This window comes from Xenopus laevis, chromosome 3S (assembly GCF_017654675.1).
Source record: "Xenopus laevis strain J_2021 chromosome 3S, Xenopus_laevis_v10.1, whole genome shotgun sequence".
NCBI lineage: Eukaryota > Metazoa > Chordata > Amphibia > Anura > Pipidae > Xenopus > Xenopus laevis.
This window is the reverse complement of record NC_054376.1, coordinates 21927815-21955722: the sequence shown is the minus strand read 5'-3', so window position 1 is coordinate 21955722 and position 27908 is coordinate 21927815. Positions and strand designations below refer to the sequence as shown.

General features: G+C 40.7%; 1 protein-coding gene across 4 annotated transcripts in view; it reads left to right on the top strand.

The window, feature by feature from the left end:
• Positions 1-299: 299 nt before the first annotated feature.
• xfgfra2 (fibroblast growth factor receptor) overlaps positions 300-27908 on the top strand; it is a 51044-nt gene continuing 23435 nt past the window's right edge. For 2 of the 4 annotated variants that reach the window (XM_018254101.1, XM_018254099.1), the window contains exons 1-4: positions 300-1013; positions 8642-8808; positions 23577-23840; positions 27758-27844. In XM_018254101.1, coding sequence (XP_018109590.1) covers positions 8718-8808; positions 23577-23840; positions 27758-27844 — 442 coding nt within the window. In that variant the 5' untranslated portion in view covers positions 300-1013; positions 8642-8717. 4 annotated transcript variants of the gene reach the window in all.

Genomic DNA, 27908 nt, shown 5'->3' with positions numbered 1-27908 from the left:
CTACACCATAAAAATCATGACAGAATACGTTTAACTACAGCCACATTCTAACCTGCCACTTCTAAAAAAAGAAACAAAAAAAAACAGTATGGTCCTGCTACTTTGTTACATGCCTTCCCACTCTGTGTATCTGCTGTCTACTCTAAATACAAATAACTGCCCTCCATTCACATGCACAAGGAAGGAGAGAGGAGGGAGGTCAAACAGAGGATTAACATAAGCACCAGCACTTCCCACCTTCATCTCATTGACTTCCCCTGCTTGCAAAGCCCCACATTCAGCCACAAACAGCAGCAGCAGCAGCTTGAGAAACTACAAGCCCCAGGGTGCACAGGGAGAAATCTGAGAGGGTGGGCGGGGCTTGTGCAAATGAGCTTCAGCTAGGGAGGGGCTGCAAATTCTTGCATGGGGGATGGTGAGTGGAGTGTATTGTTAAGTCTCAGTAAGAACTGACTCACTTCTCCATGCCTAAGAAATCCAGGAGACTTGCACACAGCTCATCCTTTTTTTATTTTTTATTTTAATATCCTTTTATAGAATTTCCACATTTCCCTCATTTCTGCTCTCAGTTTCAGTGGCAAAGTAACTTCATCTCTGAACTGGACCCTGCGCTCCAACTCCTGGAATTGTGCGGATCCTACAACTTTTTCCCTCTTGCTGGAATTCTCTCAAGGTGTCTTCAAAGCTGCACATTTTCTCTAGCTCTTTCCTAAAAGGACACATGGTTTAAATCACAGCTGTTTTAAACGAAAAATACTTTTTTTTAAAACATTTTTTAATTTTTTTTTTAATTTTAGCTTCATTCTCTACGAACATCGGATTCCTGGGAGAAATTTTAATTTTTAAAAGTTATTGGAAGAGGATATTTAAAAAGTAAAATTAAGGCTTGTTTTTTTTTTTTTTTTTTTTAAAGATTTTAGAGATTTTTTTTTGAAAATAATTTTTCCCCCTACTAATAAAAGGAATATAAGTGTTGGACGATCCGAGATAAGAAACTAAACATTTGGAAACAGGTAAGACGCAAATTGCATGTTGTTTTCCTATGTGCCATTGGTTCTTGCCTGTTTAGCAGCTATAGTTGGGGCAATTTGGTGCGGGTAGCTTTTACTTTTTACCCCTATCAATGTTTTAAATATACGAGAAACCCTGCACTTTAGACAGTTATAAAGGTATGGGATCTGTTATCTGGAAATGCATTTTACAGAAAGCTCTGAAAGGCAGTCTCCCATAGACTCCATCTTATCTGAATAATCAAAATTTTTATCATTTTCCTTCTTCTCTGTAATAATAAAACAGTAGCTTGTACTTGATCCCAACTAAGATATAATTAATCCTTATTGGAATGATAAAAGGTTGTATACATCAGTAATACACACTACATACAAATACTGACCAATACAGGGGGACTTGCAATCTATATCTTCAACTGATAAGCAAATATTTTCTGTGTATAAAATTTATTTTTGAAAAATGTGTTATAATGTATAATTTGGACTTGTTTTATTTTGGACGCTACTACAATAAGATCAAAGTGGAGATTTTAAAATTGGAGCCATCCTTTCTCCCCCCTAGCCAAATCAGGGGTATTAAATATGGCCACTTTATTTATCTGCTATTGCCATTGTTTTGGTGATGCATTTTAAGAAACAGTATTTTATATGATTGTCGCAGAGAGGGGTCTTCTGTGGGTGAGGGCTTCCGCTCGTAATGTCCAAAAGTGCAAGATAAAATAAACCAGGGATTGGTGTGTTATTGATTAACAACTTTAGCTGTCAGGGAATGCTGGGAGTTGTAGTATGAGGACATCTGGGGGAGTTGCAGGTAAAATGTAGTTGGACAGTTTGACTTATAATATCAGTCTTTTTGTGCTGAAAACTTCCAAAAAGTATTATTAAAGTTCTAGAATTCCCCAGAACAAGTTTAGTTTGATTCCAGCATCCACACTGAAAGTCATAGACATTATATTCTTCTATTAAGCAAATTACTTTTAAGTAATGCCCAGCCTATGATGCCATCATGAGTCCTCTGACCTACCTTCTCCGGTTGGCATATATTATTTGGCACATGGGACATTGAGAACAACGAGGGCATTTGTTTCTAGGACTGTGTTCGGGCCGTAAACTGCATGTTTTCGTTTCCTTTGTAAATATGCTTCTTGTTTAACATATGACTACATTGTATAATTATAGTCAAATTAAGATAGGAGGTTGCCCTTCCTGCAAAGATAATCTGTGCAAATATCTTCTGTTTGCCTACTGAGTTTAGGAAATGTAGCCCAGCTCCTGCGCCTAGGGGGGGGAGAAGGAAGTTAAAAGCAGATGTTAAGCTTGTGGCTTTGATTCTGTAGGGTGCAGATGCCCTCGCTCGCTGGCTGTAGGGTGCAGATGTCCTCGCTCGCTGGCTGTAGGGTGCAGATGTCCTCGCTCGCTGGCTGTAGGGTGCAGATGTCCTCGCTCGCTGGCTGTAGGGTGCAGATGCCTTCGCTGGCTTTAGGGTGCAGATGCCCTCGCTCGCTGGCTGTAGGATAGGGTGCAGATGCCCTTGCTTGCTGGCTGTAGGGTAGGGTGCAGATGCCCTCCCTCGCTGGCTGTAGGGTGCAGATGCCCTCCCTCGCTGGCTGTAGGGTGCCCTTGCTCAGTAGCTGTAGGCTGCAGATGCCCGCACTCACTGGCTGTAGGGTACAGGTGCCCTTGCTCATTGGCTGTAGGGTGCAGATTCGCTCTCTGGCTGCAGATGCCCTCACTGAACATATTTCTTCTAGAAGTGCTAGTGCTCAACTCATGGAACACATGAGGACAGGTTTCTTGAGTAGGTTCCAGAAAGGTACAATGTTTGTGTTTAGACCCTAGATGAAAACTGGGGCAAAGGAAGAAAAATCACTCAAGTAGATAGAACTTTGGCTGCACCTGAACCCAGTACCCCCTGTGAGGCAGCAATTCCAGCATACTGGTATCCTACCATGCAAGTGTTAAAATGAACAGACTCTGCTTATATCCCTGCTATTCTCATTAATGACACAATCATCACCTCTAGATTAATTTAATAGTGACAGTTGAATGTTAAGGATCCTATTCCAATAGACACTGACTTTGTAGATAGAGAAACTAGAACTCACAGAAGCGTATTTCCACTAGTGGAGGTGAATCACTGCAGGTTGCTTTTATTTGCCCCGCTTCATAGGACTTGTGGTGATTGTCCTGCTTAGGCACAGGGAAACAAATTGCCTTGGCCAGGGTCACCAGGATAGGATGTAGTAATCTGACCCAATGCATTGTCTTACCATGCTGAGTTCCCCATGCAGATCCATCGTCGTGGTGCCCTCATTATGGCCTTGGTCTGTCCATTCCTAATCATCCTTTCAGTGTTCCTCCATTAATCATCCTTTCAGTGTTCTGCTACCTTCATGCCCTGTTTAGAGTTTTTCCTGTTCAGTGTATTTATAATCTATAAATAAATGCAAATAAATCTGACTAACATATCTTCTCATTGTAACCATATTTTAGTGCCAGTGATTTTTTTTTTTATTTCATAGAGACCTCCAACATCTGTGAAATATGTCTGTACACATGCTTGTACAAGCACTGTTCTTCTTCACCCATGTTGCATGTTAACAACCCTGCTCTTCTTCCTCTCCAAGCTTGACCACTGTTTTTCCAGGGTTTACAGACAATGTTTAGTAAGGAAATAAATCTTTCATTGACCATGGTGTTCGTGTCATAGTTGACGTGTATAAAGTTGCAAGATGTAATTGTATGAGTCAGTAGGTATCTCTCACAGTTTGGGTACACAGAACCCTGCCAGTTACAATATAATCATCTACATCTCAGGGCATTGTTCAGAGTGATTTTTAGTGATGCTTAGTTCTTAGTAACCTAATCCCATGTTCTATTTATTAATAAACCTATTAACTTGCACATTATGGGCCATTTTTCTAGTTTGTGTAGTTTTCTAGTATTCTTTTGTTGGATTTGAATCCTTGTAACTTCTAGATGTTTACTCCTAACAGTTTGCCTCCGTAAAGGTGCACGCAAAACAGAATGGGGGATGGGGGTTATACCTAACCAGAAGTTCATTTGGTTGGCCCCCCATGGTTTAAAGGACAGTCCAGCTTGGGTACTCTAGGGGCCATCTGCTATAGCGACTAACTTTTTGAAGTGCTACCCAGTAGAGAGCAACAGAAGGTTAGGTGTCTAGAAACTCCAGGCCGCATGATATAAACATTTAATTGTTTTTACAGGTGGCCCGATGTCCTCCCCTGTGGAAATATTAGATTTCCAGATGGAGTCAGGGGAAAACACACAGTAAAAACATTCATCCTTGAAACAGCCCTTTACTGTTTTCGTGTTTGTGTGCGCACATCAATTTTTCTTTAAATAGCTGGAATTGATATTCACTGAAGCAACTAGGCATAGAGGAACAGATCAGCAGTCTTCAAAATGTGACCCTAGTTATTGAGTTGATCGACTCAATCCTGCAAATGGTATCCTGTAAACTGTAACCCGATGTAGCTATTTTATATTGAAACTATGACATAATTTGAAAAATGAAAATGTTATGAAAGCATGTACCTGGTGCTGAATTTTGGGTAGGGCAGTCAGGGGTCACAGTCATCTGCAACTTTGGTTAAAGTACAGACCCCCATAATCCCCAAAGCTTTTTTGGGCACTGTTGTTGGGTTCTCTTACATGGTTACATAGTTCAATTGGGTTGAAAAAAGACAAAGTCCATCAAGTTCAACCCCTCCAAATGAAAACCCAGCATCCATAGACACACCCCTCCCTACTTTCATATAAATTATATATACCCATACCTATACTAACTATAAAGTTTAGTATCACAATAGCTTTTTATATTATGTCTGTCCAAAAAAACATCCAAGCCATTCTTAAAGGCATTAACTTAATCAGCCATCACAACATCACCCGGCAGTGCATTCCACAACCTCACTGTCCTGACTGTGAAGAACCCCATACGTTGCTTCAAATGAAAGTTCTTTTCTTTTAATCTAAAGGGGTGGCCTCTGGTACGGTGATCCACTTTATAGGTAAAAAGGTCCCCTGCTATTTGTCTATAATGTCCTCTAATGTACTTGTAAAGTATAATCCTGTCCCCTCGCAAGCACCTTTTTTCCAGAGAAAACAACCCCAACCTTGACAGTCTACCCTCATAATTTAAGTCTTCCATCCCTCTATCTCCAGCTCATTTATATCCCTCTTAAGGACTGGAGTCCAAAACTGCACACTCCAGATGAGGCATAATTTTGTTTTCATCCCTTGAATTAATGCCCTTTTTATGCAAGACAGAACTTTATTTGCTTAAGTAGCCACAGAATGACACTGCCCAGAATTAGACAACTTGTTATCTACAAAAACCCCTAGATCCTTCTCATTTAAGGAAACTCCCAACCCACTGCCATTTAGTATATAACTTGCATTTATATTATATGCAAGTTATATATATTAAGTGCATAACCTTGCATTTATCAACATTGGACCTCATTTTACAGTTTGCTGCCCAGTTTTCCAACTTAAACAGATCACTCTGCAAAGTGGCAGCATCCTGCATGGAACCTATAGTTCTGCACAATTTAATATCTGCAAAAATAGAAACAGAACTTTCAATGCCCGCCTCCAGGTCATTAATAAACAAGTTGAAAAGCAAGGGACCTAGTACAGAGCCCTGCAGTACTCCACTAACAACACTTGCCCTTAGTAAATGTTTTGTTACTACTACCATACCTTAATACTATATACTATAATTGAAGAGGCAAAACCTAAAGGACATGTCGTTTTTCCACTTTAGTTGCTGAATAACTTGTGACTCCCAAAGAACCCTGGGCCTCCTTTTTGAAATTTCTTTGAGTAAATCTGCTTGTTAATGATGTGCCTTTGAATGAAGCCTGTCCATTTGCATAATACTCATTAATTTGGAATAGTAATTAGTAGGAGAGGGAAGCAAGTTAATTGGTGGGAAATAACTGAGTGTGAACATTGGAGGGCCCGTTTTAGGACAAAGGATTGTTTTTCAGTGCAAATGATGACAAGATGGGGTTGTAGGTGAATGTATCAAACCAATTAGTTCAAAATGATTCCCTCTGCCTGCAAAAAATCCAGATACAAATTCCATGTTCCCCAAGGATTAGTACAAACATCTATGATATCATATCTTAACTGCATGCTTAAAGATGAGCCGTCACCCAAAAAATGTATTCCAAATCCTATTTTATCATTAGACAAGCTGTATAAATTATTTGAATCTTGTTTCAATCAGTCTGGGAACGCATAAGTATAGTATGCAGGCAGGAGCCATTTTGTGTACACGGTTATTAAGGCAAGCCTTCCATCTTCTCAGGATCTTGTTTGTGCACCAGAATGGGGGACCTAATGTTCATCCCCATGCACTGGCTATACAATTATATGGTTAACCGGGAGAACGAGGGGAGAGCAGTGACATCTAGCAACTGCTTAATGGAATGAGTTTAAAACGGCTATGAACGCTTTAATAAAAAAAGTATTTGGAGTTCATGTTTAATTTGAAAAGGACTTTTATTATACAGTTTTTTTTATGTCTGGATGACAGGTCCACTTTAACTGATTTAAGATGGCTGCACACTGCCAGGATTTTTAGCCATGTTACCAGCCCCATATAAACTATTAATTGTATGTGTATATCGAATCAAAATATGCTCGGGTTTGAATCCAGTATCTATATTGGAAACTCATGAATGACTTAAGATGAGCAGAATGGGTAGAGAAGTCGGAGCCAGATTAATCAGTGGTTCTGTGTATTTGGATGAACATGGACCCCTGTTATACCAGGGAGAACTATATGGGTCATATTTTGTTAAACCCAAGCAGTAGGGTAGACCATTGTAACCCCACTAATCCTTATGGGGTCGTAGGAGGGGGAGACTTGTATAGGTATATTTAATGTCAGTGCAGTTAGCATGCAAACATTTATGTATATTTACAAATCTGGTGCAAATTAATTGAGTACACATAATGGGTAGATATGTAATCTCTTGTTTGTCTAAAAGTTATCAGTAAGAGCAAGGTCCTGAGGGAGGAGGCAGTCTTTGGGTGTACCAGCAGTACAGACCTGAGACCCTAGTAAGTATTTGAGCAAACCAGCAATATAGGCACAGTCTTTGGGTGCAGTAAAAAGAAAGTTTTGGATACACTAGCATTACAGGTAAAGCTATCTTTTTGGGTGCACCGAGTGTTCTTGGAAAACAAGAGTTGCTTGAAATGGGTCATATCAAGCTGACGTCACCCAGACCCAAACCTGCTTCAAATTATCCTCAACCTTTTGTTTTCTCCACCCTTCCTTTGATCACTATTCCTGTCAAGCTTTGTAGCTGCCGGATGGTTTTGTCATTAACATTTGTTCTGTCCTTATGTATGGCAAATAACCAAAATCTGCCTTGCTGGGGTACTGTTTGCGATTGCCATTAATAATTCTGTCAATGCTGTGATATTATTTATTACCTTTGTGGTTTAGTGCTGAATGTAATGTTTAATCTGTGCTTGTTTACATGAGTGAAATGTTTATTAAACCGAAGGCTCCCCTGGGAATAATCAATGTAGTTACAAGCTACTGATGATTTTTCAGGTTTTCTCAGGCGCATGTAAGCATTGCCAGCAGTAATTTTCTGTGTGTGTTACTGTATATGCAAGTGAGGGACAGCCATAAGGTTTTAGTAGCACCACAGAGTGGCAATTATACAGAGGCAAAGCAGCACCTAGAGAGGCTGTGAGCATAATGGCTCTTCTAAAGGTATTGTGGCTGTGAGGTGATGGTGCCTATAGTAGCAGTGGGAATAGTAATCTCTGGGAAGGGATTGAGGCTGTGAGATAGCAGGTATAATAGGGAGAGAGATGGTGCCTATGGTAACAGTGGGATAATAGTCTCTGGGAAGGGAGTGTGACACTGGGACAGCAATTGTAGTAGGAAAAGATGGTGCCTATAGTAGCAGTGGGATAATAGTTCATGGGAAGGGACTGTGACTGTGGGACAGCAAGTGTAGTAGGAAGAGATGGTGGCTATAGTAGCAGTAGGATAATAGTCCATGGGAAGGGACTGTGACTGTGGGAAAGCAGGTGTAGTAGGGAGAGATGTTGCCTATAGTAGCAGTGGGATAATAGTCCTTGGGAAGGGAGTTTGTCTGTGGGATAGCAGGTATAGAAGGGAGAAATGGTGCCTATAGTAGCAGTGGGGATATAACCCCTGGGAAGGGACCGTGACTGTGGGATAGCAGGTATAGTAGGGAGAGATGGTGTCTTGATTAGTGTCCTGAAAGGGCACCCTAGCATTTGATTTAGATTAGTTTGCAAGTTCCCTAAGTAAATCTCCCCCCCCCCCATGCTTGTGCTCTGGAGCCTGGCAGCCTGTACCAATATTTGCATATAGTTGTAGAGAACTAGACAAACTGGGTCCAGAATACTGGAAACTGTCCTCTCGAAAGGTCTTTGGGCTCTCCATTCTATCTAGTTGGAATGTTTCACTTTTAAAGGCAATAGCAACTTAATATTTTTTTGGATCAACAGTCACACATACACACACAGTCACACACACACACACACAATTTTGGTACTAATTCTTCTTCTCTGCTAACTGGTGCCTCCCTGTCTGCCTTCCTCAGGAGCTGTGTGAGGCTTGTCTCGTGCCTGACACTGGAGGTCTCATGGATTTCGGCTGTGTGCACTAGCCAACTTGGGATGTTCTCCGGAAGGTCCCTCCTCCTCTGGGGTGTCCTGCTTGGAGCTGCTTTATCAGTTGCCCGGCCCCCTTCCACCCTCCCCGACCAAGGTATGTTTTTAGTTTTTTTTTTATTTCTCTAAAATTCTGGTGGATGAGAGAATTCTGGAATTGTTCTAACCGGAAATGGTTTTGAGCCTATTATTACTACAAGTCTGTGCTTTATAAATAAAGTATAATAATAGTCTATGGGACATGTAGTGATCCATGGGGGGTTTATTGGTGGTGCATAATCAACATCCATGGGCCTTACCAAATAGTGAAATACAGACCAGCAGTACAAATCTCCGTACACAAGGTGTTCCCAGTGTGATGAGCAGGTTTTCTACCCTGGGGCTAGTACATAATCCGGCGCAGACTTCCTGCTCTGCCTTTTGTCTTGATAAAGTCCTCACATTACTTTCCATAGCTGTAGGGTGTTTGTGCTCATCTTCTAGGTAAAATTGCTGCATACCTCTCTGGCACGGGGCGGCACATGCAGTACAGCGCCGCCCGGGGGTACTTTTCACCTAAACATATAGGATGTCCTCTGTGTCGGACTGGGATGCCAGGGGCCCACCAGAAAACTGTTAACTGTGGGCCCACTTTCCAAACTATTATTCCTCATTTACTCACTCAATCTCTTTTTATTATCCTAGTCTTTTATGTCTACTTACTATTCCCTTCCATTATTAAGCATTTTATACCCATAATGAAATAGGGAATGGCCATGAAATAGGCTAAATGGTTAGAACAAAAGGGCCCACTGACGCTTGGGCCCACCAGGGGGTTCTTCTGGTATCCCAGTCGGCCAGTCCGGCACAGGGGGTCCTCCACAGAGAGGTTAAGGTGCTGCCTGACAAACTCCCAGGGGCTCGGAATCCCCTGTTTTTCCCAGCAATACAGCATATATATGTCAGATAAGGGCCATTTGTAATTGAGCCCTGAACCCTTTCCCTCCTTCCTCCAGGCAGCTGGCCGAGTCTTTGTTCCTGCTATTAAATTTTGCTTTGTAAAAGGATTGCTTGACTTGAAGTTGTCAAACTAATATTCAACAACCCTGCTGTCGCGATGCTGGGCAATAGTTCAGCAACTGCAGTAAGGTTTGGCATCCCTTCACCTTTTTGCAGAAAAGTAGTTTATTATTTTATTATAGTTTATAAGATGTTTGTAGATGTATTTCAAGATGTAAATTCTGTGATTTATTGTTACCATGTAACTTTTAAAGGGGAAGTAAACACAAGCTTCTTATAACACAGGTAAACACTGGCTTCTTATTAGTGTTATGACATTGCCCAGCAGAGAGACTTGTTAACTTTGAAGCAAAGGTCCCTCTGTTCAAGCTACAATTACCCTTTAAGTCTACCAGGAGTATACTGCTGCATCGAGACCCTTGTACATGCCATTGTACGCAGACAAAGGCTTGCCTTTTTTTTAAGCACTGGTACTTAGCATGTACAGCAGCCCCTCTGGCATTCTCCAGAATATCCAGATTGTCAGTCCAAGCCTGCTTCTGTGTTTTTGTGTATCTCTAGGACTTGTTATCCTATTGTAGGATCATTGCAAGTTACATAATGCACTGAGGAATATGTTCTTTTATGGTGCCCGATTCCTTGAGGTTTTCCTGAACATTTTGCCCACAGAAGGACACAAGGGCCTTTAAAGGCAGGGCCTAGAAGCAGCGGCGATTCTTGTGCTAAAGCCACCTGAGGCGGCATTCGCGAGTCCGCCACCCACACTTACCTAAACTAAAGCACTTCGTATCTTGACAGCGCTATATAAATAAATTATGATGATGATTGCTGCCAGAGGTCCAGGGAGGGCGCAATTGTGCTCTATATGCTAGAAAAGCCAAATTTCCAGTGTAATTACCAGAAATTTGTCTTTTTGGCATGCCTGGTGTGGTGTTTATGCAAATGGCCTGTAGATGTCACTGTGCTCAGACATACTGTGCATACTTACTGTCAGCTTAAAAGTGAAAGTTACTGTTGTATAATGGCTGCATGAGTCTCTGCTAATAAAGCACTGTTATACACTTGTCATCCTCAGCTACCCAAAACATAACACCTGGTAACTGGTGGGACAATACCACCTAAGGCAAGGTTCTCTCTGGGGGGACGAGGGTTTAGACTAGGGGTAGATAGATGGAAGAGATACATATTAGTGAGAGAAGGTGCAGGTTGGTTGATCACTGGTGCAGGTTATGCTACAAATAATATGAATTTGTTCCTCCCCTTAGACCGGTATTTCCCTGCTGGATGTGGCTAAAGGCCTATAGGAGTTGGGGGATTGCTGCGTGTAAAGAGATTTCCATACATAAGCAGACACTTTGACCCATACAATTCATTAACCAAAGGGGCCACTCAACTTTGTGCTGCATCAATCAAGAGGGACTGAGGAAGCTTTTGTGTATGGCCTTGTAAGCAAGGGGGAGGGGCGGCCCAGGGCCCTTTACTTAGGGGTGAGGGGTGAAAATCACACTTTGGAAAAACAGAAGGTCATAGGCCAACTGGAACAGCTGGGGCCTTGTGTTTTTTTTCTGAGGAATTAATCCCCATTCTGGGGAAATATAAAGCACTCAACCACGCAGCACCTTCCTGGCCCTCCTGAGCCAATTATTTCCCAGCAAACAGAACTTGCAGATGTACATAGTTTCTCCTCTGTCTGTGCTGGAAATTACAGAGCTGATAACGTGTGTGCTTACAGGGTGCTGGGAAATGCACAACTGATAATGATCAGACACCATTGTTTGTTATAGAGATTGTCAGTCTACTCTTATGGACAGGCTGTGCTGTATAATGTTGCTGAGTATCTCTCAGCATCTATATACACTGATAATGACCAGACTGCTCTGTATAATGATGCAGAGTATCTATATATGCTGATAATGACCAGGTTGCTCTGTATAATGAAGCTGAGTATTTTTGTAAAGGCATTTTATTGGGCAACCAAACTTGGCATCACTAAAGCAACCCTCTGCCATTGCCCTTCTTTGCCATAGAATGTTCTTTGACAAAATTGCCATGCTTTATCACAGTGACTTTTGCTGGTAGAAAAAGTTCTCAGAACATTTAAAGATGGTGCCAGTGGCACACAGGACATTTCTTTCACCTATGGGAAATTGCATAGCCGGCAGAGAAACATAGAAGTGACATATGAATACAGGCTGTAAAGTAGATTCTGCTCAAAAGAGCTTACAATCTAAAGGAGATCGCCTTTGAATTATCTAGCCCAATCCTAACCTCAGTCACATGTAGATCTAGGGACCAATTTGCCCCTTGCACATCCACCTTCATTTTCCAAGTTCTGTCTCTGTTTGTTTGTTTTGAATGGTTCAGTATAATAAACCCATTGCCATTTCTTGCATTGCTTCGGGAACTCAATGGAGCTAGTTGTCTGTAGAAAAATGTTCTCTACCAAAACAGTACATTACATGGGACCCAAACAAAGCTGTCTAATTAGGAACTAATGGCCCTCTGGAAATGGCAAATTCCTCAGCTACGTGTTCTGTAGGCTCTGTGCTAATTGCATTTAACCTCAGCAAATGTTTATCTTTATTTTGCTCCCCCCCTTTATGTCCCCTCCTTACTAGTCAACCAGATCCCTCCGTCTTACAGATGTTATTTGTATATTTGGCTTCCTAAAACAAACTGCGGGCACTGTGACAGTCTTGCAGGAAATTAAAAATAATTGAACCAACATTTTTGGTATGCTAAAGGGGGAGCGTGCTGTCGGTCAGATGCCCATCCTGTTCTTATCAGAGTGCAAAGATGAGGGGGCAGGGGTAGCGCTTATGTCAATAGAAGCAGTTTGGAGCAGCTAAAGATCCGGGTGCTAATACGAATTTTTACTTGCAAAGTAACATTTTTGTTTAATTAAAAGAGAAAAGCTGTTACTTGGGTGGGGGGCATATTTTCCCTTTAACTGTTTGCTTAATAGAGCAAAAAGCTGCATCTGGCTTACTCTTGTGAAGCACCTTTTAAAGCGTGGAATGATTGGAAAGTTATTAGGGCAGAAGGAGATACAACTATCCCCATATACACAAGTGCTTGTCACAAATTTGATCAAATTCTATAATGGCCAAATTGTTAGCGGCCTGCACCATTACGGATCAGGAGTAATTGGAGGTGCAAATCGGGCCCCATTCTGAACTTTTCAGCCACTTCTTCCCCTTTTCACTGGAGACAAAAGGTATTTGCTTGGCCTGGGGCGGTTTCCTGGGTCAGCATTGCCTGGGGGCTTCAAGTGTTTGATAAGAAAACATCCTTTAACAAGAAGCAATTAACAAGGAAGTGCCAAAAAATATGTACAAATTCACGTTTTGTAACTTGATAATAGAAATATGTAGGCAATACCTTGGATAAGATGCAATGTAAAATTCACATACACGGTATGGGTTAACTTATCCTACTTGGAAAGCAAACCAGGTTACTCGGTACATGGCAACCAGTTGGCAGTTTCCTTTGATTGGTCAGGCATAGTTTGAATTCCAGGCTTGGAGGCAAGTTTTGGTTGCATATAAAACCGTTGCACTTCCAGTCTCCTGTAGGCTGCCAGTCTACATAGGGGCTACCAAATAGCCAATCACAGCCCTTATTTGGCTTACCAGGACGTTTTTGCAAGCCTGTGTTGCTCCCCAACTCCTTTTTATTTTTTAATGTGGCTCACGGGTAACAAAATTTGGGGACACCTGTGTTAAAGGAATGCTTGTAATTCAGTTAGCAAGCAGCCAATGCAATTATTTTAAAGAAGAAACAGTTTCTCCCTCTTGAGAATGTATTGATAAACCCACGGGGGGGGGGGGAATCACACATTCTGCATAAAATGTAATTCCCAGTTACATATATACGGTAGGTGCCGCCAGTTGTGTTTATAAGATTCTGATTGATGTTATTTGCAGTCAGTAGGTGCAACCAAGAGCATAAAGGGCTGGAATTTTGTGGCCCATGTCTAAGATTTTCCGATTTGTTTGTGTCTCTGTTTATACATGGGGTGGGAGCTTCCATACTGCTTCTTTTGGCTGAGACATTCTTCTCCATAGGAAGCATTAGCAAAAGACTATCATAACCACTGGTGATGCGAGGGGCATGTACATTTTAATTTGTTGTCAATCTCCCACTCCCAGGATAAATGTTGTAATATTTCATTTTGTAACTTTAGTGTATAAGTGGCTGGAATACAGGCTGTGGGACACAAGGGGGCAGATTTACTAAAGGGTGAAGTGGCCGTCGCTAGCGAAAATTTCCAGAAATCCTATCCGCAGAGACATTGCCAACTTACTAAACAGGCATAGAGGACAGAGCATCACTTTGTGCAATATTGGCAGGCGAATTTTCACTAAAATGCAAATTTTACAGAACGTTGCCCCTTTCGTCAGATTTTCCTTCACCGGCTTAGACCTGGCGAACTGATCAGATGAAGCTGCATCCTCCTCAATCTTATGTCAGTGACATCATATCCTGTATGCCGAAAAGTCGTAAAAATTATTTTAAAAAAAAAACTGGCGTTTTTTCATATTTTAAAGTGGGATTGTATTTAAAAGTTGTAACTGTTAAAATTTTTTTGTTATAACATTTAATTTGAGGGGCATTTGTTTTAGGGTAGGACTCCACGAGCGATTTTGTCGCGATCTGACGCGCTGCGACAAAATGCATGCGAATTGTTGCATGCAACAAAAATAGGGTAAAAGATAGAATTGTCGCATGGTGTCAGCGTTGATCCGATGCGACACGACTGTCGGATGCAGACGCAGCGCCTGCATCCGACAGTCGTGTCACGTCGGATAAACGCTGCGACACCATGCCACACATCCGGGACTGTGTCTAGGACAATAGAGGATCTCTTTTGTCTTGTACCCGTCCTATTCAAATTGACCTAAGCATACTACTAAGCTAGGCAGAAATTAAAGTTGGCGAAAGTTGGCGAAAGTTTGCTATGAAATGCTCGCGCTGACGAATTTACGCTAGCGAAACTTCACCATTGTTTGGCTGTCGAGACGCAACTTTGCATTTTAGTGAATTAGTGTAGTGGTAGCGAATAAACAGCCGGCGAAGTGTGGTGAAGCCTTCACAGGAGACAATTTGCCCCAAGGTATGTTGTTTGCAGCTGGCCACTCCCCATTAACCAAAAGTTCTGCCCAAGTTCTCATCCTCTACTGTTCCATTTAGTTCCTTTGCTATTTTAGTAACCCTTTTTGTGCTGGGAAGAAGCTTCCCCTGACTAGGGATTAAAGTGATTTTGCTTTATTGCCTGCTCCTTTATATGTGGGAATATTTGGTAAGAAAAACCCACTCCATCTATTGGTTTTGGGATTAGGGTACCCACGGGCCTATTTGTATGCTTCAGGAAGTAGAGGGGGAAAAATATAACTAGGCTTTGTTGATGTTTCCATGGAAACCAGCCAGGGCCTGCTGCTCAGAACTATTGAATCCCTTTTTGTCTGGAATAGGCTTTGTGTAGGCCCTTTATGGCAACGTCTCCCTCAGCATCAGCTTAACGAGAGTTTTGCATCCCCATGCCTTTTGCTCCATTTGCATTTGAAAGCAGATGTATTGTTTCTTCCCCTCCGCAAAAACCTTCTCTTTCCCCTACCCTCAGACATGTTACAGCAACTTCCTTTGCATGTTTATTTTAAGATTCACTCCGAATCTCTCTCTTGGAAAGTTTCTGGTTTTCCCTTCACTTTCTGTAATTTAAAACAAAAAAAGTCCTGACTGACCTGCTTTTGAATTGCATTTCTCAGCACATGCTCCCACCAGTTGGCAATATGGTTGTTTCCCCACTCATTGAGGTAATAGCACCATAGAGACTAAAGACAAAATTGAGTGTGAGGCTTTTTAATGATTTGGGGGCCACCATTATTCGACTCCCAAATTTTTTTACACGCGTTTACACCATGAAAGTCCCTGATTCGTAACAACCACTTGTTTATTGCAAAGCCTCCCTCACATTCATTGTGAGGTGATGGAGGAACAGCAAGTATAGTAGGACAAGATGAAAATGCAAAATGGCAACCATGGCTCTTCTGTTATCAATGGTTGCCTGTAGTTGCTGTTGGCATTACAAAAGCAATACTAACTAAACATAGCCCTGCAGGGAGCCATATTGAATAGGCAGTTTATATTATGTACCATGTGCAAATATTTTTTTTTCTGTACTATGTAGGCAGCTTGGCATCTTGCAAGGACCATTTGAGCTTCCATATAATTTATGCCTGCCTTTCTGTTATAAGCAGCTCCGTTCACCTTTTGCTTTGTTCAGTGAGGTACAAAAACTGGCTTATACATTAACCAGGGTGTAAAAAGGTAATGGCTCACAAATTCTTGTGATGTATAATCTGAGTTAATGAAGTATTCCGGTGTTTAGTGAAACAGAAATCCTCTTCTTAATCAGGTAAGATGATAAGGCCTTAAAGTGGACCTGTCACCCAGACACACAAATCTGTATAATAAGTCCTTTTCAAATTAAACATGAAATCCAATTTCTATTTTTATTAAAGCATTCATAGCTGTTGTAAACTCATTTAAAAATCTCAGCTGTCAATCAAATATGCCTTAGGCATAGAGGCGGGGCAGACAATTACTTTCTCTTTCCATTCAGCACTTCCCAGATGTCACTGCTCTCCCCACATTTTCTACCTTTCTCTTCACCATTTAATTGTGTAACCAGTGCATGGGGATGGACATCAGGTCCCCCATTCTGGTGCACAAACAAGATTCTGAGATGATGCAATAATAAGTGTCCACAAAATGGCTCCTGCCTGCTTGCTATAATTATGAATTCCCAGACCGAAGGAAACAAGATTCAAATTTATATAGTGTAATTAAAGTTAATTTTGCTTGACTAATGTGAATATTTTTTTTGGGTGACTGGTCCCCTTTAAGCATGTACTGCCTGTACTTTTTCTATCTTTCTACTGGGGTGCCAAAAAAATTTAATAAGAATTGTCATTTCTAGCAACTTTTTCATACGTGCAAATGTTGAGTGGGTTTTAATGTTATTTGTAAATCCAATTGCTATTGAAAGCAGTATCAAGTCTATCCCTTTTACAGCTGGTTCAGAATCAACAACATAACAGAAGGGAAGCTTTGGCTGCCAGGGAACTGGATTCAGCTACATTGTTTCTAGACTCAGAACAGCAGTTTATAAAATGACTAATTCTTAGCAATGTTTCTGTTGGTTTTCTTATTTATAGTTTTTTTTTTTTGTTTTTTTTTTGCCTACTTCTCACTCTTTCCTGCTTTCAAATTGGGGTTCACAGACCCCATCTAAAAACACAAATACGGCTGGACATTTATGCTCCTCTTTCTATTCAGGTCCTCTTATCATATTCAAAACATTGCAATCCTTGGGTTACTAAGGTAATTTGGATCCTAGCTACCAGATTGCTTAAACTGCAAACTGGAGAGCTGATGAACAAAAAGCTAAATAATTCAAACACCACAAATAATGAAAAATTAAAACCAATTGCAAATTTTCTCAAAATATCACTCTACAACATACTAAAAGTTAACTCAAAGGTGAACAACCCCTTCCATTTGAAGGTCTATGAGGTCTTTGTGTTCATCACAGTGAGTGCTTCTCCCCCCCCCAATATGGAGGTCCGTGCAAACTGCAGCTTTAGGGGGGAAAAATATTTTAAAACAATTACTTTGTGCTATTTGGCAAGTAATGCCCTATATAGCTTTCATAGCATACATAGTTCCTGTAACAATATCATATAGATATTGGCACAAAAAGCATGTTTACGTTTAGATGATCAGTGCCGTGGAAGGAGACACTGAGTCCGATAATCTGATACCACCTGACAAATGGATTACAGTTGCAAACTGTATGGGTGGAAAATATATATATATTTTTTTTATGTAAGACAACTGCAACAAAAGGCTTCATGTGACACCTAAACAAAACCTCTGCTGAGATCAGGTGTACAACTTCCTGCAAAGTAGTCCTTTCCCACCGGTAAATGGCCACCTTAGGCTAATTAGGCTTAATTGTGGCAACTGCGAGCTGGGTGCTGGAAGCTTGCGCAATCTTGCTTGTATGTATCCATTTACCTCCGCCTTTGTGTACACCTCTCGGTTACAGCTTTTGCAGCGTGAAGCAAGAAAAGGCAACCTTTTGTGCTACTGCTATAGCTAGTCCACAACCCTTGTTAAGCAGTGCAGAAAAGGTCTTAAGGGACAGATGATGATTAAGAACAAAAAAAACATGGCAGTCAATAGACATATGACTCAACTTGTCGTGGTCTCTCATTCGCATCTAAAGGAATAATTTTTGAACACCTGTGGCAATTTTCGTGCAGTCAGGTGGCTAAAGGTGGCCATACACAGAGATCCGCTCATTTAGCGATTTCACCAAACAAGCATATCTCTCCCTGATATGCCCACCTTGAGGTGGGCGATATTGGACTGATCTAAATCGCCAAATTAGTGGATCTCTCCCCGATATGCCCACCTTGAGGTTGATGATATTGGACTGATCTGATCGTGGGCCCTAGGGCCCAATGAACGGATCATTATTCAGGCAATACGAATCATATACCTGAATATTGACTGCAATGATTTATGTTCTTCCTCATCGTGACACACTTTGTGTGCCATGGCCTCTCATTCAAACTAAGAGACTTGCCTCAGAACACCCGCATGGGGGAACCTTTTGGTCTACTGCTGTTCCAAGACTGCAACCCTCCATGAGCAGCACCTAAGGCAGGGCTGTCCAACTGGCGACCCCCCTTGCGTGGCCCCCACTTGAAAGTCTGCCTGCTGTGTCTGCTTACCATGTGTAAACTTTAAAAGGCATCAGTACAGAGATTAATTGGTCCCTGCATTGTTTAAACCTCAAATTCAGACTGTAATGCCCTGTATTGTTCACACATGTAACCCCCCCCCCTGTATTGTTCACACCTGTGACACCTCTTTTGTTTATACCCTAAAACCCTGTACTGTTCACACCTGATACCCAGACTGAAACTGCTATTACTTTCAACAAAAATTATGCATAGGTGGTTTTTAGGTAAGAATTACTGCAAATTCACCCATATCTGTGATTCATCTTTGACTTGCATGGGATACAGTAGCAAGTGTGTTGTGTTGTTTTGACCCCACTGTTGGCCTTGGACAACAAAACTTATAAACATAGGGTTTTAACTAAGACAGGCAGAATGGTTGGTTAATGTTTGTGCATGCATATCGATTTTAAAAAAAGAAAAAAAAAACCACTGAAATACAAGCTGATTGTATTTCTCTCTGATTTTTTTTCTTTAAATTTGATATTAAAAGCCAGGGGGCAGAAATGAAATGAAATTTTTCCCAGTGTATGCCACCTGAGCATCATTATTCTGTCCCGTTGCCTCAAGCACAAATTTGAGCTAAGTTAATTTAGTTGGCAACTCTCCCATCAGAAGGCAAATTCAAAGCGATATAATATTTGGTCTGAAGGCTACAGTTTTGGTAATTAGCATTGGTTTCATTTGTGGTGAAGAAAAGAAAAATAATAACATGCTCAGGTGCTCTAGTAACATTCTGTCTTTCAATCTTCTTAAGGAACAGACCAGTTCTCGTTAGAGAGATTATATTAGGCCATATTTGTATGTGTGCAACGCTGATGGTTTAGGTGGACCTCCAAGAGACCAAAGAGAATTGCAACAGGAGCAACCCCCTAAGACATTGTTCCTCTGGCTTTTTTGTAGGGATGCACCGAATCCAGGATTTGGTTTGGGGTTCGGGCAGGATTCGGATTCAGCCAAATCCTTGTGCCTGGCCGATCCGAATCCTAATTTTCATATGTAAATTAGGGGCAGGTAGGGAAATTACATGACTTTTTGTCACAAAAGAATTTTTTTTTTCCTCTTTTTTTCCTTTCCTGCCAATAATTTGCATATGCAAATTAGGATTCGGATTCGGTTCGGTATTCGGCTGAATCGTTCACCAAGGATTCGGGGATTCTGACGAATCCCAAATAGTGGATTCGGTGCATCCCTACTTTTTTGTACTTTAAGGTCCAACATTTAGTGGACCACCAAGAGACCAAAGAGAACAGCAAAAGAAGCAACCCCTTAGGATGGTTCATTAGATTTTTTATATATATATAATATATATACATATATACATATACACTTTCGGTCAAGGACCTGCTTGGCTTAGAACTGGGTTACACAAATATAAAAAAGTATTTCTGAGTTATAGGTAAATCTGATCTAGGACAGCAAAGATCTTTCATAACCTGTATAGAGAGAAACTTTGTGTTCCCAGTGTACTCGACACAATCCAGAAGGAACACATTATTAAACTGCAGAGTCTCTTTAAAAACAATGTTGCCCTCTTTTTTTTTCATAAAGCATGTTGGAACATTTATAACATTCTTTAAAGGAATGTTGTGAAAGGTGCCTGTTAAATAGGCTTATAGAGGGAGACACCTAAGTAAGTACAGTTTGTAAGAGTCTGGTTTAACACAGTATTTCAATTACAATGTATGTTAAAGTGCTTAGGACACTCTAGAACTCACTACCACAGATAATAAAAATAAACATTAAAGGGGATATGTAACTTGAAGTATATCATCAAAGTCAATATAAACATAACTCTGCGTGCACAGTTTTTGTTCTTGGAGACAATCTCTACTTGCAGCCATTTTGATTACCTCAACTCAATACCACCAATAAAAGCACCCCATTGGCCCTACCACTCTATTGCGATTTGTCTTGTCACAGAACACTGTGCTGATTTATGGTTTGCTGGCCGGCCTTGTGTGCCTCAGAAATTTATTCAAAATTGCAAATGCCGTTTAAAGGGTCGGTCACAGGGTATCAATGTCATTTGGCAATAGAAACCCTTCCCTGGTGGAGTCTGGAATGGTAGATATGGGTTTTTGATGATGTAATAAAAATACATTGGCTGTTGCAGGATGATGGGAGTAGTAGTTGATATACTTCTATTTAAAATTATTGCATTAGAGAATTGCAGGTTAATATACCCATTTCAAGTCCAGGCCTATTGTAGTTTGGTACAGTGAAGCAGCTCTTTGATCCTAGGACCTATTACAAGAAAGGGTAATGCATATGTATGTCCTAAAGGGAACTGAATATATTTCATAATCTCATATGGTCTTATCTTTTTTTTGGTGGGGAAGTCAAGACGTCTTTCTGTTCCGGCTATGAGTGGGTTTGTCTGTGTGATGTTAGGCCTGTCTGTTGGCACAGGCAAGACCGGGTGTTGTACTGGGACTAAACAAACTTTATACAGTTCTACTGTGGGCGGGATAAGAAAATAATGATGAGTAATGTGAGCAGCTTGTTTTTAAAGGGAGTCCTATGTTTTTGTTTGAATCTCTTGGTTACATTTGGTTTTACTTGGAAAGCCCAAGCTGCTATCTTATTTTTTTTATTCCTCTGCCAGTTTCTGTCACATTCTGCTTCTCCTTTGATGGATTTTTCTTTATTTGGCTTATCGTTTCGGTTCTGCTAAATTTCTCAATGTAGTTGCAGTACCAATATAAACAGTAAGATGCTTATGCTTTGCTATGGCTAGTCTAAGCGGCAACTTATTTTCTACAGGCTACAGAAAATAAGCAGTACCCCAACCCCAAAAGGATTGTTTTACCAATGATATAGATTCATGCAGGTTAGTTACCATTTTATTCCAAAGGAAAAGGGAATCATTAAAACAAATATTGTTTTCTTAAACTCTGTGGAAAATTCCTGTAAGTCAGAGCTTTCTGGGTTTTCATCTAGGATGTCTGCGCATATTGTCACTGTTCTGCCTCTAATGAGGTGCACTGGCGCGTCCATCTTAAGAAGAAGCTGCCTTTTGCATGAGCCTGGTTTCTTCTGTCAATCAAGCGAGCAGAGATGTGTTTATCAGAGCATAGAAAAAACACAGATCTGTGTGCTATGGTATTCCCATATGTACAGAAATGTAATGTATCATGTAAATAAATGTGAAGGTATCCCCTTAATTAAATTGTCTGCCCAGAAGCGTGGTTGAACCAATTTTCCTTTGTGCTTTGGCTATGCACTGTCCTTGTATATAATACAGATATAATGCAATAAAATAGTATTCTTTGCACACTAGAAAGCAGCCCTCACAAGCTTTTGAGGATAAGTTTCAATTTGAAAGGTATTTGGCCTGCCCAGTAAGCATTATGTGTTTTATTGTGATATACATTACTGGTTTTATATTAAAGATAAGCACACCATTGGAAAGTGGCTCCTAAACTGTGGGACAACCCCCACACCCTTGGTGGAGGGCCAAGAGCAGTGGCTTGGGGGTCGTAGACTGAAGGCCCAAGACTGGCTATATGTTCTCCCTACTACTTTCTACTGCAAGCATAAAGGGTACTCATGGTGAGATTTGGGTGAATACTATAATTATCTAATGCTCTAGAATTTGGGCTGAAGTGGAACATTTTTGATACAGGTATTGGATCCATTATACGGAAACCCATTATCCAGAAAGCTCCAAATTACAGAAAGACCTTCTCCCATAGACTCTATTATAATCAAATAATACCATTTTTATTTTTTTAAAATGTTGTTTTTTCGCTTTAATAATAAAACCGTACCTTGTACTTGATCAGTATTGGAAGATTTACATGATTTTCTAGTAGACTTAAGGTATAAAGAACTAAATTACAGCAAGATCCATTATCTGGAAAACCCCAGGCCCAGAGCATTCAGGTTCCATATCTGTATCTATGGTGGGAGGAGGAGGTGTCCTGAGTCACTGCTTGTGCTTCTGCTGCCACTTATTCTCCCTGCTCTGCTTACCAGTCTAGACAGTCCAACCTGTTCTTCACCCATCCAATGCCTGCTGCATACACAGGATTTGGATCTATTTCCTCCCAAACTTAAAATCTTACTCAAACCTTTCATCTTAGGTGTTGGCAATATTTCCAGCTGGAGGAGCATTCCTTCTATATATACACGCATAGATCTGTACATAGGAATAGTAGCTGTATACAGGGCCGGCCTTAGGCCTATTGGACCAATAGGGCCCCGCACCTCTGGGGGGCCCCGCACCACAGGGCAGCACAGATATTTCCCTCAGCACATGATGCTGCCTGGCCTGCCCCCAACTTTGAGAGTCCAGCCCATCCCAAAAACCATAGGTCTAGCCTGCCCCCAACTCTCATAGGCCCAGCTTTCCTCCAACCTTGATAGGTCTTGCCTGCCCCCAATCCAACCAAGCCTGCTCCCAAGCTGAATCGGCCCAGCCCCAAACTAATTGGCCCAGTCCACTCTCCTATTTCCTCCCTCTCTCTCTTACCCTGTGTTCCCCTATTATGTGCCCCCATTTCATCCCTCTCACTCTCTTACCTTGTCTGCCCCTTTCCTTTCTATTTTGTGCCTGTATGCACTTATTTTCCTAAATACTTGGTGTGTCAGTAGCCAGCAACACTTTGTCTAGGGGCCCCGCCAACATGGTCCCAATTGTGCCCCACATTTGATATGACCAGCCCTGGCTGTATATATTTCTTACTTTGACTGAGGGGTTCAATATGGTCACTTAGAAAACAGCTCAAACTATGGTGGAGTTTTACAGTAATCTAATTTGTGAAAATCAATATGGCTGCCTCCACTAGAAGTAAAGAGGTACAGAAGGAAAATACTCTTTGTAAACTGTACCCTTATAAGCCAAAACCTACTTATAGATCCATTTTACACCACCTTGACTTTTTTTAGTAGGATACACTCTGTCAGGATTTGCCAATCTGAATTTAACAGTATTCCTAAATATAAGCGTTGGCTGTCTCAAAGTTGTTTAAACCCATGTCCTCATATGAATAAACTTTTTTTTTTTTTTTTTTTTTTTTAATTTGGGTTTTTTTTTTCCAACCCTCAGTCGCCCCTAAAACCAAAACGGAAGTGGAGCCGTATTCTGCTCAGCCAGGAGACAGGATAACTTTGCAGTGCAGGCTACGAGAAGATGTTCAGAGCATCAACTGGGTGAAAAATGGAGTTCAGCTTTCGGAGACTAACCGCACGCGCATAACAGGGGAGGAGATCCAAATTTCCAACGCAGGGCCGGAGGACAATGGGGTGTATGCCTGTGTTACTAACGGGCCTTCTCGAACATATACAGTATTATTCTCCGTTAATGTATCAGGTTTGTAGCTTGTGTGTTGTGTCAAAAGTCACCCCCACCCTCTTTTAGAATCATGGCCTGTGTGTAGCTGTCCACCCTGTCACCATAATTTATGTCTCGTTGTCTTGTTCCTTTCCTTGTGTTGTCTTGGTATTTGTACATTTTTGCATGAACATTGTATAAAAAGTCTTTATTGAATGTAAAACTAGCAATGGAATAGAACATAGCATTTTCCTTTAATGGTCTGCATGGCTAGATGTTACCATATAGATGTGTGACAGTGCATCCCCAGTAGCATCAAGGTAGGAAATGATACTCCTGTAATAGGATGTAGAGAAAATTCACTACCTTGAATTAGATACCTAACTATGGTGAGGCTCCCAGCTCTGTCTTATGGATATTTTGGGTTTGCATGTTCTTTTGGTGATTAGATCAAGAGAATTCAGGTTGTTGGCACTGTTACAACACTTACTATGACTTTGTTACTGTTTGTCGAGCCGAACTTATACCATCTCTGTTACGATAAACACAGTATTGTCGCCCAAGAAACCAATGCAAAGTTGCCAAATGCCCTTTTTGTCTTTGAGAATGTTGGACTCCATAAATGAACAACCCTCGTAGATGTATTTCAGTGATTTTCCATAGACTCACTATGTAGCCTATAGTTATTGAAAAAGGGATGCTTTAACACATTAGACATGGTAGTTCAGATTCATAATTTCCTTGTTAAGCAATGTTGTCATGTGGCTTAAACGACTGTCCACTGGAATTATTTTGACATGTAAGTTATTGACCATGTCCTACTGACATCAATTCAAATACCTGTAGCCAACCAGAAATTCCATAACAGTTGTTTTGTGGCTTCTGCATAAGATCAAAGAAATGCTTCCAGGCTGCTAATTATAGAAGCCTTTGCCGGCCAGGAGTTAAAGGAAGAGTAAAGTCAAAAAATTTGTGTTTTAAAGTAATAAGAATATAATGGAGTTGCCCTGCACTGGTAAAACTGGTGTGCTTGCTTTAGAAACACCAATATTGTTTATATAAATAAGCTGCTGTGTAGCAATAGGGGCAGCCATTCAAAGAAGAAAAGGCTCAGATTAAACAGCTATAGCAGATAAGATCTGTAGAACATATAATGGTGTTATCTGTTATCCATTATTTAACCTGTGCCATATAGCCTTTTTTCAATATCCACCATTGCTAAACAGCAGCTTGTTTATATGAACTATAGTAGTGTTTCTGAAACAAACACATCGGTTTTATCAGTGCAGGGAAACAATATAAAATATTTTCATTAATTTAAAACATTCATTTTTTGGTGTTTTAATGGAATGACAATATAATGTAATGTCATGCTGCACTGGTAAAACTAGTGTATTTGTTTATACTATAGTATATATAAAGAAGCTTCTCTGTAGCCATGGGGGCAGCCATTCATGCACAGAATATACTGTAGATAACCAATAAGTGCCCGCCAATGTTATTCACAGACTGAGCCCAAGGTCATATGTGGTTTGTACAGTCTTTCTAAAGCAATCACACCAGTTTTACCAGTACAGTACATTACATTCTCATTCCTTTAAAACAATTACATTTTTTGGTGTTACTGTTTCTTTAAGGTGTGACATTGCAGAGTGCTCTCCCTTTTGTTTGTAAATCTCACCTACAAAGCAGTCAGCCTGATGGTATTAAGGACCATTTAGTGTGTGTGACAGACTTAAAGTTGAGGTGTTAGGTGGGTTTTCATGTGATACTAACCACCCCCAAGCCATTTGCTTAGAAACCTTTGAAATGAATTTAATCTATTTAAAGTGGCCAAATGGTATGAGTGCATTCAGAGTTTGTGTGTGGTCATTGCTGTCGGCAAGTGCACCACAGCTTGCAGTCTGCATAATGTCCTTTGCATACAAAATTAGCAAAATCCTACAAAGAGTTAGGACATTTGTATATGTAAAAAAGGCATATTACGGCCTAAAATGTAATTATTAATCTGTTCGATTCTGTTGTAATGCACTCGACCAGTATCATAATATACCTTCAATTATTTCTGCCAGTGGGCATCAGGTTTATTTGCCTGAACTTTTGGTATTCGCCAATCAGAAACTTTAATTTATGCCGGTTTCTTGCATTGCATTACGGTTTTTCATTTGTGTCCACAATCACTGTAAATCATTATTGGTTATAGAGTTCTGGAAAGCATAGAAGAATATAGTCTTTCTGGTAATTGTGGGCTTTTAAACTATTTTTGGTTTGTGTTTTAAGTCACACAATCTAAACCGATCTCATTCTTATAGGTGAAGTTATAAATGGCCAATTTTAATAGTGAGTTAAATTATTAAGCTGATGGTAATATGAATTATAATATTTTGTTGCTGTACAGCTAATAAATGTAGGTGGTCTCTGCGATGTAAAGCACATGAGCAGTTTTGCCTCCATACTCTTTATTGGACAGAGGGAAATTATCATTTGTTTAATACTGCAAGGCAGGTGGAAACCTGAGTAAAACTATAGCAGCTATCTGTTTGGATAGTCCTGTACGAGGGGGTTGGATGAGTTTACTGGGAATTTTAATTCAGATAACTTCAAGCTGTGGATCCCTGATTTAAATATTTTTTTCGTGTTGGGCCTAACACTGATCTGAGCAAAATTGTAGTTGTGGTCAAAAAGCACATGGTGTTTGTGCTCATCAAAACCTGGGCCAACTATGCTGTGCTTCTCAAAGCAGGAGCCCACCTTATACCATTTATAGTGGAACACTGACTCCAACTGTGAAGTATTGTGGTTGAGGTTCTGTCTGTTTGGATATGCGATCATACCCATGGAATCCACAGAAGGCTTTGTATAGGTGCCTGATACAATATGTATCTACATGTAGACCATTTTGAGCAGGGGCTAAAACAGAGGCCCAGGGAGGGATGGGTGGGTTTCAAGGCACAGTACAAAATCAGAAGATTTTTAGAAAACACCTTTTAGACCAAAAAGTTCTCATAAGAAACACACACTCAGACCAGCATCTCTATAAGCCAACTAATCCACCAGTGTTTTGGACTCTGGGAGGAAACAGAAGCAAACTGGAAAAACATGATGTAGAAATGGTGCCCTGGTCAGACCTAAACCCAAGATGCCAGTATGTGCTTCAATAATGGCATCAACTGGCAATATGCACACAAAGGATTATTTTATTTATTATTATGTGCTGGTAAAACAGGGTCTGAAAACAGGAAGCAAATTTTCCCACCAAAATATCATAATTACTGTGTCTCACTGATGGTAGCCATTCTGCTCATGGTGGCGCTGCTATTTAGAACCATCTTTAATGGTTCATATGCCTATTTTAGTAGACCACCGATAGCTATTACAATTATTTTTGCCAGTCAAAAGCAAGTGCATTCCCTTTTATACCATTTTATGCAATTTACAGTTTGTTCAAATAGCTCCAACCACCATTTAAGCATCTTTAACAAGGGTCCCCAACCACCAGGCTGCAGCTGTGCTGAACTGCAGCTGGGACCAAAGGTGTCCCAGTCTATAATAGCTGCAAAAACAAAAAGGCCCTAATTACCTGTAATCCCAGCTCCCTGATGCGCCATTGCCGTGACAACAGCTGTGTGAAACTGTACTTTCTACTGATTGCGATAAGGACCAAAATACTGTTTGGACAGTTCTTTTGGTAAGCCTAAAATGCACCCACACATCTACACCCCCCCCCCCCCGGACCTTGTAAAAATTGTCTTACTTGAAACTGGTCCATGGTGCAAAAAAAGGTTGAGGACTGTTGTCCTATAAAGATACTGTTTTTTTTTGTTTGTTTTTTTGGATTTAACACAATGCTTTGCTTTAATGTGTACAATGTTATCTTCTCTTGACCTCCATCCACACACAGACCCCATCATGTTATAGGTTCAGTTATTTATACCTTTCTAATTGCCTTTCCACAGATGCACTGCCTTCGGCCGAGGACGATGATGAAGATGATGACAATTCATCCTCTGAGGAGAAAGCTGCAGAAAACTCCAAACCGAACCGTAAGTATAATAGCCTCCTTTCCTCAACTTTAGGACAGCTACATTGTGCTTCTCAAAGCTGGAG